This window comes from Chlorocebus sabaeus, chromosome 9, assembly GCF_047675955.1.
Source record: "Chlorocebus sabaeus isolate Y175 chromosome 9, mChlSab1.0.hap1, whole genome shotgun sequence".
Lineage (NCBI taxonomy): Eukaryota > Metazoa > Chordata > Mammalia > Primates > Cercopithecidae > Chlorocebus > Chlorocebus sabaeus.
In genome coordinates, this window is record NC_132912.1 from 21,557,227 (window position 1) to 21,570,922 (window position 13,696).

General features: G+C 48.8%; 1 protein-coding gene across 16 annotated transcripts in view; it reads left to right on the forward strand.

The window, feature by feature from the left end:
* The first annotated feature begins 324 nt into the window (after window positions 1–324).
* LOC103237988 (protein AF-10) overlaps window positions 325–13,696 on the forward strand; it is a 212,535-nt gene continuing 199,163 nt past the window's right edge. For 4 of the 16 annotated variants that reach the window (XM_073018772.1, XM_008002461.3, XM_073018777.1 and 1 more), the window contains exons 1-3: window positions 804–1,091; window positions 1,223–1,382; window positions 5,758–5,837. In XM_073018772.1, coding sequence (XP_072874873.1) covers window positions 5,764–5,837 — 74 coding nt within the window. In that variant the 5' untranslated portion in view covers window positions 804–1,091; window positions 1,223–1,382; window positions 5,758–5,763. Of the gene's footprint in view, window positions 411–798; window positions 1,092–1,222; window positions 1,383–5,757; window positions 5,838–13,696 lie in introns of those variants that run through there. The other 12 variants (XM_008002466.3, XM_008002467.3, XM_073018778.1 and 9 more) reach the window with 5 other exon arrangements.

The following is a 13,696-nucleotide window of genomic DNA, read 5'->3' on the forward strand; positions in this document are numbered from 1 at the left end:
CCTTCTTCCTTTTGGTGTAGGACAACTGCATTTTCCAGATCATCATACTATATTGCTAATTCCTGATAAACAACCATTTGTCCTGCACAGCGAGCTGAGGGGCTCCTTGGTGTTCCCTCTCCGAGTGCAGCCCTAACCCGGGCTTTTGACCTTCAGCCTGTGATGCACTTTCGTTTGCCACTGGGGCCCATGTAGTGCGTAAATGGGCGGCAGATTTGTAGGACTTCCAGCGGGAGAACTTTGGGAAGAGTCCAGGACGTGAATTTAATGGGTGGAGAGGCTGCGGCAGCCCTGTGAAGTTAGCGCGGCCAACTGCAGGAAGCCATGCTTCATTACACCCTTCATGGGAGCTGGCACACTCGCCCCACCCTCGTTACCCACGGGCCAGTCCTGGAGGAAAAGGCCGGCAGGTAGGTTCCCAGGGCAGGGAGATGATGCCCCCCGGGGAGGCCCCTCTGGCGATTCTGAGAAAACCCCTTCCCAGCCCTGGTCGTCCGCCTCCCCCGCCACCTCCCAGGCCTCTTCCCGACTAGCACACGCGGCCCGCGCCACCAGCGCTGCAGAGGGCGGCCCTAACGTCCCCGCCCCCGCGTGCGCGCCCCCGCGCCCTCGCGTCGGCTCATTCCGGCCTCCGCGCGCCGCCGGCTCCCCTCGCGCCCACCCCTAGCACACCTCGGCGGCGGCGAACGGCGCGGGGGAGGGGGACGGGGCCCCAGAGGTAGGCCAGGGGCAGCCGGCCGGCCACGGCGGCGCGCACGCAGGGCTCGCCTCGCCCGGGCCTCCTCCCTCACGCCGGCCGCAGGGCGGGCGCGCACGCCGAGTGACGCTCGGAGGAGGAAGCGCAGCCCCCTTCCCCTCCCTTGCTACCCCTGGCCCAGCGGGAGCCCCCCCAGTGCGCCTGTGCGGAGGCCTACTTGATTATGTGTGCCCTCTCCGGGCGCCCGCGTTAGCGGCCGGGTGGAGGTGGGGAGGGAAGACGCTGAGGAGGAGGAGGAGGCGGAGGAGGCGGTGGAGGGGAGGTGGGGGGAATCAGCAAGGACATGGCTCCTGACTCCTGTGCGGAACGTGAGTGACTGAGCGGCAAAGCCCGAGTGAGCGAGCGGTGGGCGGCAGGGCCGGGCCGGGCGGGGGACGCCGGGGCGGGCGCGGGGGGCTGTGTGTGGGGGGGAAGTACTAATCGCCTTGCATGTGTTTTTTAATGGTCCCCCCAACTCCCTCTTAGATGGTCTCTAGCGACCGGCCCGTGTCACTGGAGGACGAGGTCTCCCATAGTATGAAGGAGATGATTGGAGGCTGTTGCGTTTGCTCAGACGAGAGAGGCTGGGCCGAGAACCCGCTGGTTTATTGCGACGGGCACGGCTGCAGCGTCGCGGTGCATCAAGGTAAACACCCAACCGCCCGCCGGGGTGCGCCGGCCTTCGTCCAACGGTCACCGCCGCCCCAACCTGGGCCGCAACCGTCGGCGCCCCTGCCCCGTGCCGCGGCCGCGGGAGGGACGCGGAGGGTCCGCGCTAGGGCGCGGGGGGTGTGGGCCGCGCATGTGGGAGAAAGTGCGTGTGGCCCGGACTGTCATGTGATTCCGCTCTCACTCAAGTGTCATTCGGCCGCCGCCTGTGCCTGGGGCCGGGGGCTGCTGACTCGGCGGGGCGGGGCAGGGCGGCGGCCGCGCCCTCGAGATCCGGGCTGGTTGGGGGCGGGGGGGGGGGCGGCGCGCGCCCCTCCTGGGGTCGCTGGGGCCATGGGGGGTGGGTTTGGGAGAGTGGAGCGCCCTTCTCTCCTCTGGCCTGCCGCCGCCTGTCTGCCGCAGTGTTTGCAGACTTCCTGTGGCGTGGAGACGGGCTCGGGAACTGGGCGCTAGGGCGGGGAGGCCGGGAGTCGCCTCGCCTCTTTAGATGGGTAGGGATGCGGGGCCCGTTGCACCCCGAGCCAGGCTCGGGCCCTACCGCCGCCGCCCGGTAGCTGCCTGCGGAGGAGATGGCAGAGTCCGTTGCTGACCGTGCGGGAATGGCGGGGCTGCTGCAGCGCCTGTGGGGTGGCCGCGGCAGGCCACCACTAGCCTAAGTGGCTGAAGAGAAGAGGTGGCGGTGCTAAGTGATTTTTGGGGAGCCTCTTAGTTTATTTCTGGTTGTTAACAGTTGGTGAGGCTTTTGGATATACAAAAAGGCCGAGGACACTAATAAGATACTTTTCTGGCCTTTGAAGTGGCCGACTTGTCCCCATTTCCCGTGGTAAGGAATCCAGGACAAAACAGTCTACGTTCTTTTTTGGTGGCTCCATGTCCTTTCGCATTTCTGAATCTGGCATTAAGTGATGCAGATATTTTTAGTCGTCTATTGGAAAGGACTACCACCAAAGGGAAGACAGAAAAATTTGAACATGTGCTAAAGTGCATTTTGTAGAGAAACGAATGTCACACTTGGGAAGGGAGACTTAGATGCAGTGGTGATGATTCTGAGGTAGTGAACTAACTTACTCTGAGAATGCTGTTGTTCCCAGACTTTTATTTTTTTACTTTTTGTTTTGTTGAGACGGAGTCTTGCTCTGTCAGACGGAGTCTTGCTCTGTCACCCAGGCTGTAGTGCAGTGGCGCCATCTCAGTTTACTGCAACCTCCGCCTCCCTGGTTCAAGCGATTGATTCTCCTGCCTCAGCTTCCCGAGTAGCTGGGATAACAAGCACACCCTAGCACACCTGGCTAATTTCTTATTTTTTTTTGTAGAGACGGGGTTTCGCCATGTTGGCCAGGCTGGTCTCAAACTCCAGACCTCAGGTGATCCTCTTGCCTCGGCCTCCCAAAGTGCTGGGATTAACGGCGTGAGCCCCTGCGCCTGGCCATAGACTTTTAAAGAAGAGCAAAGTTGCATGTCTTGCTTTTTTAGGGAGTGAGTACAATGTGTGACAAAACCAGATACTGATTTTAAGGTCATCTCGTGTTCACTGGCATTTTGAAGGCTATTTTTTATGAATTGGATGATAAACTATCAAAATTTGATAGTAATTTCTGTCTTTCAGTATAGAAAATTTTCATTGAAATCTTAAATTTTCCTTCGTAGCAGTACACCTGAATAAAGTTTTGGGGCACTGACGCTGTGTTTTGGATACCTATGCCGTGTTTTTGATACCTATGCCGTGTTTTTTGACTGATAGAACATTTATAGTCAGACACATTTTACAAATTCTCTTTTTTGGAGACAGGGTCTCACTTTGTTACTCAGACTGGCATGCAGGATGCTATTACAGCTCACTGCAGCCTTGACCTCTCAAGCCATCTTCCCACTTCAGCCTCCCCGGTAGCTGGGACCACAGGCCAGGACAGCCATGTCCGGCTAATTTTGCATTTTTGGTAGAGATGGGGTTTCACCACATCACCCAGGTTGGTCTCGACTTTTTTTTTTTTGGAGACGGAGTTTCGCTCTTGTTGCTCAGGCCGGAGTGCAATGGTGCCATCTCGGCTCACTGCAACCTCTGTCTCCCAGGTTCAAGTGATTCTCCTACCTCAGCCTCCCGAATAGTTGGGATTGCAGGCATGGACCACCATGTCCAGCTAATTTTTGTATTTTTTTTGTAGAGATGGAGTTTCTCCATGTTGGTCAGGCTGGTCTTGAACCCCTGATCTCAGGGTGATCTGCCCGCCTTGGCCTTCCAAAGTGCTGGGATTACAGGCACGAGTCACTGCGCCTGGCCTAGTCTCGAACTTTTGAACTCAAGGGATCTGCCTGCCTTGGTCTCATAAAGTGCTGGGATTACAGGCATGAGCTGCCTTGCCTGGTCCTACAAATGTTTAATAGGAAATAGAAGTTTAGCTTTTGGAGAAGTTTAACTAGTTGGAGTTTTAAAAAGTTATACTGAATTCATGTTCTGCCGTGATCATACAGGGGGTAGTACTCCGCTTTGTGAATTTATATTCTCTCTCTCTTTATATTTTTTTGAGGCAGAGACACCCTCTGTTGCCCAGGCTGGAATGCAATGGGGCAGTCTTGGCTCACTGCAGCCTCTACCCCCCAGGTTCAGGTGATTCTCCTGTGTCAGCCTCCTGATTAGCTGGGACTACAGGCACCGCCACTACACCTGGCTAATTTTTTTTTTTTTTGAGATGGAATTTTGGTCTTGTTGTCCAGGCTGAAGTGCAGTGGCATGATCTCGGCTCCATGAAACCTTCGCCTCCTGAGTTCAACTGATTATCCTGCCTCAGCCTCCCAAGTAGCTGGGATTATGGGTGCCTACCACCTTGCCCAGCTAATTTTTAAAAAATTTTTAGTAGAGACGGGGTTTCACCATGTTGGCCAGGCTGGTCTCGAACTCCTGACCTCAGGTGATCTGCCTGCCTTGGCCTCCCAAAGTGCTGGGATTACAGGCATGAGCCACCGTGCTCGACCTGAATTTATATTCTTTAAATGCTTTCCAATATTTAAGATATTTTCAGATTTTTGCCTAGCAAGCTCATACAAAAGTCTGCTTGGTTATTAGTGTTTTTAGAATTTTGGAAAATTTTCAGTTTTGAGCTAATTATTAACTTTGAAAACCAATTTTTTTTTTTTTTTTTTTGAGAAGGAGTCTCACTCTGTCACCCAGACTGGAGTGCAGTGGCCGGATCTCAGCTCACTGCAAGCTCTGCCTCCTGGGTTCACGCCATTCTCCTGCCTCAGCCTCCCAGGTAGCTGGGACTACAGGCGCCCGCCACCACGCCCGGCTAATTTTTTTTGTATTTTAGTAGAGTCGGGGTTTCACCATGTTAGGCAGGATGGTCTCGATCTCCTGACCTCCTGATCCGCCCGTCTCGGCCTCCCAAAGTGCTGGGATTACAGGCTTGAGCCACCATGCCCAGCCTGCAAACCAATTTTAAAACAAGACTGTGATTAGATTTGTGATGTATACTTAGATCATTTGGAGCATTCACATCATTATGTAGTTAGAAATAAACATACTTTTTTTTTTTTTTTTTTTTTTGAGATAGTGTCTCCCTGTGTTGCCCAGGCTGGAGCACAGTGGTGTGATTATGGCTTACTGCAGCCTTGACTTCACAGGCTTAGGTCAGCCTCCTGAGTAGCTGAGACTATAGGCACATGCCACCATGCCCAGCTAATTTTTTTTTTTTTTTTTTTTAAATTTGAGACGGAGTTTCACTCTTATTGCCCAGGCTGGTGTGCAATGGTGCCATCTTACCTCACTGCAACCTCTGCCTCCCGGGTTCAGGTGATTCTCCTGCGTCAGCCTCCTGAGTAGTAGGATTATAGGCATGTGCCACCACGCCTGGCTAATTTTATATTTTCAGTAGGGACAGGGTTTCTCCACGTTGGTCAGGCTGGTCTTCACCTCCCAACCTCGGGTGATTCGCCTGCTTCAGCCTCTCAAAGTGCGGGGATTACAGGTGTGAGCCACTGCGCCTGGCCTAATTAAAAAAATTTTTTTTTTTTTAATGGAGATGGAGTCTCACTGTATTGCCTAGACTGTTCTGGAACTCCTGGGCTCCAGCAGCCCTCCCACCTCCACCTCCCAAAATGCTGGGATTACAGGCATGAACCATTGCACCCAGCCTTGATTTGTTTAGATGAGGTAACACAAAAGAGTTGCATTTAAAATTTTTACTTTTTAATTAAGTAAGCTGTATATGTGATAAATAGGATATGAACTGTTTTACTTTGTAAAGAGGTAGTTTACTTGAATGGTGACAGGTAGATTAATAGGGCTTTGAAAGGGTATTTGATTTTTCCATAGTTCTTCAAATCTTAACATTTTAATACATTTCATTTTTCAACAGCTTGCTATGGCATCGTTCAAGTACCCACTGGACCATGGTTTTGCAGGAAATGTGAATCTCAGGAGAGAGCAGCCAGAGTGGTAAGGACTATTTATCAAAAACATTAAACTTTAGTGAGTAGCTTTGGAAATTAGGAACTGCACTCCTGTTGTAGTTTGCGGGGTTGTCCGTCATTTCTTCAGATATCATAATGTAAGAGATAATTTAGGACAAATATTGACTTGGAGTATTAAACAGATTTTGTAAAACTGAAAAACAAATGGAATCAAGTGAGTATATTTTGGATACTTTGAAAACATAGAAATATGTAGTCATATTTGGACTTTGTTAACTAGTTACAGAATCAAGAAAGCTTGAAGTTTGAAGGTTTCTCTGGCAAATCATAGTTAAAATATAGTGGAAATAGAAACATAAGAAAGTTACATTGTTAATTCTGTTAGGTTTTGTTTAATGGGAAAAAAACAGTAATTTCAGTGACTATCATATTCTTTTTACTGTATCTTTGGGTGTATAGTTTAACTTTGAACAGTCACTGATTTCAGGCATTCATTCCCTTTGGCAAACCAACATAATAATATTTTTTGTTGTTGTTGTTTACTTGGGTGGCTACCTTATTTCAGAACTTTTGTAAACCTCTTATAAGAATGAAGGAGGTGCCGGGTGCAGTGGTTCACACCTGTAATCCCAGCACTTTGGGAGGCCAAGGCGGGAGGATCACGAGGTCAAAAGATGGAGACCTCTCTGGCCAACATGGTGAAGCCCTGTCTCTACTGCAAATACAAAAATTAGCTGGATGTGGCGTGCACCTGTAGTCCCAGCTACTCAGGAGACTGAGGCAGGAGAATTGCTTGAACCCGGGAGGCAGAGGTTGCAGTGAGCTGAGATGGCGCCATTGCACTCCAGCTTGGGCAATAAGAGCAAAACTCCGTCTCAAAAAAAAAAAAAAGTTGGCCGGGCGCGGTGGCTCAAGCCTGTAATCCCAGCACTTTGGGAGGCCGAGACCATCCTGCCTAACACGGTGAAACCCCGTCTCTACTAAAATACAAAAAAAATTAGCCGGGCGAGGTGGCGGGCGCCTGTACTCCCAGCTACTCGGGAGGCTGAGGCAGGAGAATGGCGTGAACTCGGGAGGCGGGGCTTGCAGTGAGCTGAGATCCGGCCACTGCACTCCAGCCTGGGCAACAGAGCCAGACTCTTGTCTCAAAAAAAAAAAAAAAAAAGTTAGAAAAATTAGCTGGGCGTGGTGGCATGCGCCTATAATCCCAGCTGTTTGGGAGGCTGAGGCAGGAAAATAGCTTGAACCTGGGAGGCGAGGTTGCAGTGAGCTGAGATTACGCCATTGCACTCCATCCTGAGCGACAGAGCAAGACTCTCAGGAAAGAAAAAAAAAAAGGGAGATAGGCCGGGCGCAGTGACTCACACCTGTATTCCCAACACTTTGGGAAGCCGAGGCAGAGGATTGCTTGAGTCCAGGAGTTTTAAACCAGCCTGGTCAACTTAGTCTCTACAAAAGAAAAATTTTAAAAATTAGTTGGCTCATGCCTGTAATTCCAGCACTTTGAGAGGCTGAGGTGGGCGGATCACTTGAGGTCGGGAGTTCGAGACCAGCCTGGCCAACATGGTAAAACCCCATCTCTGCTAAAAATACAAAAAATTAACTGGATATGGCAGTGCGCATCTGTAGTCTAGCTACTCTGGGGGCTGAGACAGGAGAATCACTTGAATGAGGGAGGTGGAGGTTGCAGTGAGCCAAGATTGTGCCACTGCACTCCAGCCTGGGTGACAGAGTGGCACTGTTTAAAAAAAAAAAAAAAAAAATTAGTTGGACGTGGTGGCTTCCACCTGTAGTCCCAGCTACTCTGAAAGCTGAGACAGGAGGATTGCTTGAGCCTGGGAGGTTGAGGCTGCAGTGAACCATGACTCCAGCCTGGGTGACAGAGTGAGAGACTATCTCACAAAAAACAAAATGAGGGAGGTATGTTTATCCTTTGTGGCCACAAGCATTTTTCCCATTTGCATTTCTGGAAATATCAGAAATAGATTTTATTTTTGTTAGTTATGCAAACATACTACCATTTAAAATGTGATAGTTCCTTTTTTTAAATCTTACTATGTTTATCGATGTATTATTTATTCTAAGACGTCTTGTTATAGCAAGTCCTTTCTTTTGATGGTGATTATGGAATTAGACTGAAGGCAGAAAACAAACATTACAGCTTCTTTACCTAGGCATATGGCAAAAGCAGAAGCTTTTGTATTTGCCTGGGCAATTTTTGACCAGTAGAAATAATGAGCTGGGTGCTGTGACTCATGCCTGTAATCCTTGCACTGTGGGAGGACAAAGTGGTTGGATCACCTGGGGTCAGGAGTTTGAGACCAGCCTGGGCAACATGGTGAGACCCCACCTCTACTAAAAATGCAAAAATTAGCTGGGTGTGGTGGTGTGCACCTGTAATGCCAGCCACTTGGGTGACTGAGGCAGGAGAATTGCTTGGACTTGGGAGGCAGAGGTTGCAGTGAGCTGAGGTCGCACCACTGTACTCCAGCCTGGCGACAGAGCGAGACTCGTCTCAAAAAAAAAAAAAAAAAAAAAAAAAAAGAAATAATGCTTGAGTAGCTTATAAAAGTACGTTGAGTCTCAGAGCTATTTTTATTTTATTATTTTGAGGCAGTGTTGCTCTGTTCTCCAGGCTGGAGTGGAGTGGCGCAATCATGGCTCACTACAGCCTTGAAGTCCTGAGCTCAAGTGATCCTCCTGCCTCAGCTTCCTAAGTAGCTGGGACTTATAGACCTGCAGCGCTACACCCAGCTAATTTTGTTTTTTTAAACAGTCTTGCTCTGTCGCCCTGGCTGGAGTGAAGTAGCGCCATCTCCGCTCACTGCAACCTCTGCCTCCTGGATTCAAACGATTCTCCTCCCTCAGTCTCCCATGTAGCTGGGACTACAGACATTTGCCATCACACTCAGCTAATTTTTGTACTTTTACTAGAGATGGGGTTTCACCATCTTGGCTAGACTGGTCTCGAACTCCGGACCTCAGGTGATCTGCCTGCTGCGGCCTCCCAAAGTGCTGGGATTATGGGCGTGAGCTACCACGCCCGGCCTGAATTTTATTAGAAATGAGGTCTTGCTGGTCTCGAATTCCTGAGCTCAAGCAGTCCTCCTACCTCAGCCTCCCAAAGTGGTGGGATTACAGGTGTGAGCATCCGTGCCTGGCCAGAGCAATTTTTTTATAGTTCTGATGGTATGTTTCGGTTCTGTGTGAGAATGCACTTTAGTAGAATTACAGCTGTTACTCTAATGGGATTTAGCAAATGGAGGATGAAATCAATCATAGAAAGTTGGGGACTTGGTGAAACCTTTTTTTTTTTTTTTTTGAGACGGAGTCTCGCTCTGTCACCCAGGCTGGAGTGCAGTGGGGCGATCTCAGCTCACTGCAAGCTCCGCCTCCTGGGTTTTATGCCATTCTCCTGCCTCAGCCTCCCAAGTAGCTGGGACTACAGGCGCCCATCACCTCACCCAGCTAGTTTTTTTTTGTATTTTTTAGTAGAGACGGGGTTTCACCGTGTTAGCCAGGATGGTCTCGATCTTCTGACCTCATGATCCGCCCGTCTCGGCCTCCCAAAGTGCTGGGATTACAGGCTTGAGCCACCACGCATGGCCATTCTTTATAGAGCTACTCTGACTTTTTTTTTTTGTGTCATGTTATGGTTTGTGGTGAATAGGTCACTACACAGTGGAACCTATGGTTTATTAGTAAACACTGACAAGGAGATGTGGCTGTTCCGGGGGGTGTCAGAGTAGATTGAAGGCTAGAAGAGATAAGAAATTAAGGTGGGTATTAAGAGAGAGAAGATAATGAATAGGGAGTGTCAGAATGCCAGCATCATTTGCCTCAAATGCCACTTGTTACCTGCTTCTCTTTTATTCTCTCTAAGGACATGGTCAAAGTGTCAATGTGAATAAAGTAGTTATCTTGAAAGGTGTATTAGGGCCAGGTGCAGCGGCTCAAGCCTGTCCCAGCACTTTGGGTGGCTGAGGTAGGCAGATCACATGAGGTCAGGAGTTTGAGATCAGCCTGGCTAACATGGTAAAACCCCGTTTCTACTAAAAATATAAAAAATTAGCTGGGCATTGTGGCATACACCTGTAATCCCAGCTACTTGGGAGACTGAGGCAGGAGATTTGCCCAAACTCAGGAGGCAGAGGTTGCAGTGAGCTGAGATCGTGCCATTGCACTCCCGCTTGGGCATAAGAATGAAAGTGTCTCCAAAAAAAAAAAAAAAGTATATTAGATGCTGCTGGGTGCCATGACTTGTGCCTGTAATCCTAGTGCTTTTTTCTTTCTTTCTTTTTTTTTTTTTTTTTTTTTTTTTTGAGACGGAGTCTTGCTCTGTCGCCCGGGCTAGAGTGCAGTGGCCGGATCTCAGCTCACTGCAAGCTCCGCCTCCTGGGTTGACGCCATTCTCCTGCCTCAGCCTCCCGAGTAGCTGGGACTACAGGCACCCGCCACCTCGCCCGGCTAGTTTTTTTGTATTTTTTAGTAGAGACAGGGTTTCACCGGGTTAGCCAGGATGGTCTCGATCTCCTGACCTCCTGATCCACCCATCTCGGCCTCCCAAAGTGCTGGGATTACAGGCTTGAGCCACCGCGCCCGGCTAATCCTAGTGCTTTGAGAGGCCAAGGTGAGAGATCACACCTAAGTTGGAGATCAGCCTGGGCAACATAGTGACACCTTATCTCTACAAAAAGAAAAAAAAAATTAGCCACATGTGGTGGTAGTCCTAGCTATGTGGGAAGCTGAGGCAGGAGGATCCGTTGAGCCCATGAGTTTGAGGTTGCAATGAGATATAATCACACTACTGCACACTAGTCCAGGTGACAAAGTGAAACCCTGTCTCTTTAAGAAAAAGAAGTTTTTGTGGGAGGGCATTTTATTTTAACATCATTTGGTGGGATGTGGGTGACATTAAGGATTTTTTTTTTTTTTTTTTTTGAGACGAAATTTCACTCTGTTGCCCAGGCTGGAGTGCAATGGCGTGATCTTGGCTCACTGCAACATCCGCCTCCTGGGTTCAAGCAGTTCTCCTGCCTCAGTCTCCAGAGTAGCTGGGGTTACAGACACAGATGCCTGCTACCATGCCTGGCCAGTTTTTTTTTTTGTTTTTTTGTTATGGAGTTTCGCTTTTGTTGCGGAGTTTCGCTTTTGTTGCCTAGTCTAGAGTGCAGTGGCGCGATCTTGGCTCACTGCAGCATCCGCCTCCTGGGTTCAAGCAGTTCTCCTGCCTCAGCCTCCAGAGTAGCTGGGGTTACAGACACAGACGCCTGCTACCATGCCTGGCTAGTTTTTTTTTTTTTTTTTTTTTTGGTGGAGTTTCACTTTTTTTTTTTTTTTTTTTTTTTTTGGGGACGGAGTCTTGCTCTGTCTCCCAGGCTGGAGTGCAGTGGCCGGATCTCAGCTCACTGCAAGCTCCGCCTCCCGGGTCCACGTCATTCTCCTGTCTCAGCCTCCCAAGTAGCTGGGACTCCAGGCGCCCGCCACCTCACCGGGCTAGTTTTTTTTTTATTTTTTAGTAGAGACGGGTTTCACCGTGTTAGCCAGGATGGTCTCGATCTCCTGACCTCGTGATCCACCCGTCTTGGCCTCCCAAAGTGCTGGGATTACAGGCTTGAGCCACCGCGCCCGGCCGGAGTTTCGCTTTTGTTGCCTAGTCTAGAGTGCAATGGCGCGATCTCGGCTCACCACAATCTTTGTAATATACATTATGTATATATGCATATGTACATACATATATATGTATATTGTGTATATACATATATATATTTTTTGGAGATGGAGTTTAGCTCTTGTTGCCTAGGCTGGAGTGCAATGGCGTGATCTTGGCTCACTGCAGCCTCCACCTCCCAGGTTCAAGCAATTCTTCTGCCTCAGCCTCCAGAGTAGCTGGGATTACAGACAGTTGCCACCATGCCCGGCTAAATTTTGTATTTTTACTCCACAACCTCCGCCTCCCGGATTCAAGCGATTCTCCTGCCTCAGTCTCCCCAGTAGCTGGGGTTACAGACACGTGCCAACATGCCTGGCTAATTTTTGTGTTTTTAGTAGAGACAGGGCTTCTCCATTTTGGCCAGGCTAGTCTTGAACTCCTGACCTTAGGTGATCCACCCACATCAGCCTCCCAAAGTGCTGGGATTATAGGCGTGAGCCACGTTGCGTGGCCATGGATTTTTAAAGAAGAGGCAAAAGCATAACCTTTTCTACATTCCTGTAGTGTGTGATTTTTTATATATATATATATATATAAAATATACGTGTGTTATATATATACATATATTTTGGAGACGGAGTTTAGCTCTTGTTGCCCAGGCTGGAGTGCAATGGCATGATCTTGGCTCACCGCAACCTCTGCCTCCTGGGTTCAAGCGATTCTCCTGCCTTAGCCTCCCGAGTAGCTGGGATTACAGGCATGTGCCACCACGGCAAGCTAAGTTTTGTATTTTTAGTAGAGATGGGGTTTTTTCATGTTGGTCAGGCTGGTCTCAAGCTCCTGACCTCAGGTGATCTGCCTGCTTCGGCCTCCCAAAGTGCTGGGATTACCATTGTGAGCCACTGTGCCCGGCCTGTAGTGTATAATTATAAAAGGCAGGTGCTTTGTAAGAAACAGATAAGCAAAGAAAGGGCATTGTCTTATAAGGACACAGGAGCCAAGAACCCTAACATGGAAATGTATTTGACCCAGAAAGGGACTTGAATTAGTCTTAGGAATCTTTTTTCTACTTTCGTCTGCATACCTGCTTCCATTCTTTTTTTCTGCAGATTTACTGTGCTACTTGTTCCAACAATGAGTAGCTAACTTTTTAAGTGTTTACTATATGCCACATACTGTGCTAAATGTTTTTTTGCCAGTTATTTCATTTAAGCATCCTATCACATCTATGAGGTGGATGTTATTCTCATTTTACGGGTAAGGATACTATAGTTTTAAGAGAAACAGATGTTTTATGAGAGTCTGGGATGTGATTAAGCTCTTAACCACTATGTTACCTCTTAACCACCATGCTGCCTCCTCTGGTGAAAGATGACGATAGCTCAGCTCCTGATCCCCTTTTCCATCTCCTGTCTCAAAAGCGAGTAAATTTGGTCCCAATCTCATGTTCCTTTAAGAAACAATAAAACAAAAACCCAACTTTGGTTTGGCTTGGATGAGGTACCTAACTCTGGACCATTTTGCTATGGTGAGACAATAGGGTCAAGTTACTCAGACAGAGGAAGAACTCTGTGGACTGGAGATAGTTCACTTCTCAGGGAAGGGGGATTATGACCTGGCAGTACCCTGACAGATACTGAGCAGTAAAGGTTCAGAAAAGTAAAGGAGCATTTTCAGAAAAGTAAATTGGTGCTATATAGAATGAACTTGAAAGGGAAGGTTAGAGATGGATTTAGGATGCTACTACTATAAAGATGTGGGAATAGAAAGGGAGTAGAAAAGAAGGGAGCATTTTGAAGGATGAAATGACAGAAATGGATATTAGGTAAAGGGAAGGGAATAATCAAAGATGATTCTTAGATATCAAGGTGCTCACTCATTAATGGTGATACCATTAAAAAATATTAGAGCAGTTGTAGTAGAGAAAGGAGAGCAAGTGAAGAGTAAAGAAAGACCTGTTTTGGGCATGTTGGTTTTGATGCTGCTAAGATTTTTGTATTGGAGCCCAGGCGTGGTGGCTCATGCCTGTAATCCCAGCACTTTGGGAGGCCGAGGCGGGCGGATCACCTGAGGTCGGGAGTTTGAGACCAACCTGACCAACATGGAGAAACCCCGTCTTTACTAAAAATACAAAATTAGCCAGGTATGGTGGCACATGCCTGTAGTCCCAGCTACTTGGGAGGCTGAGGCAGGAGAATCGCTTGAACCTGGGAGGCGGAGGTTGTGGTGAG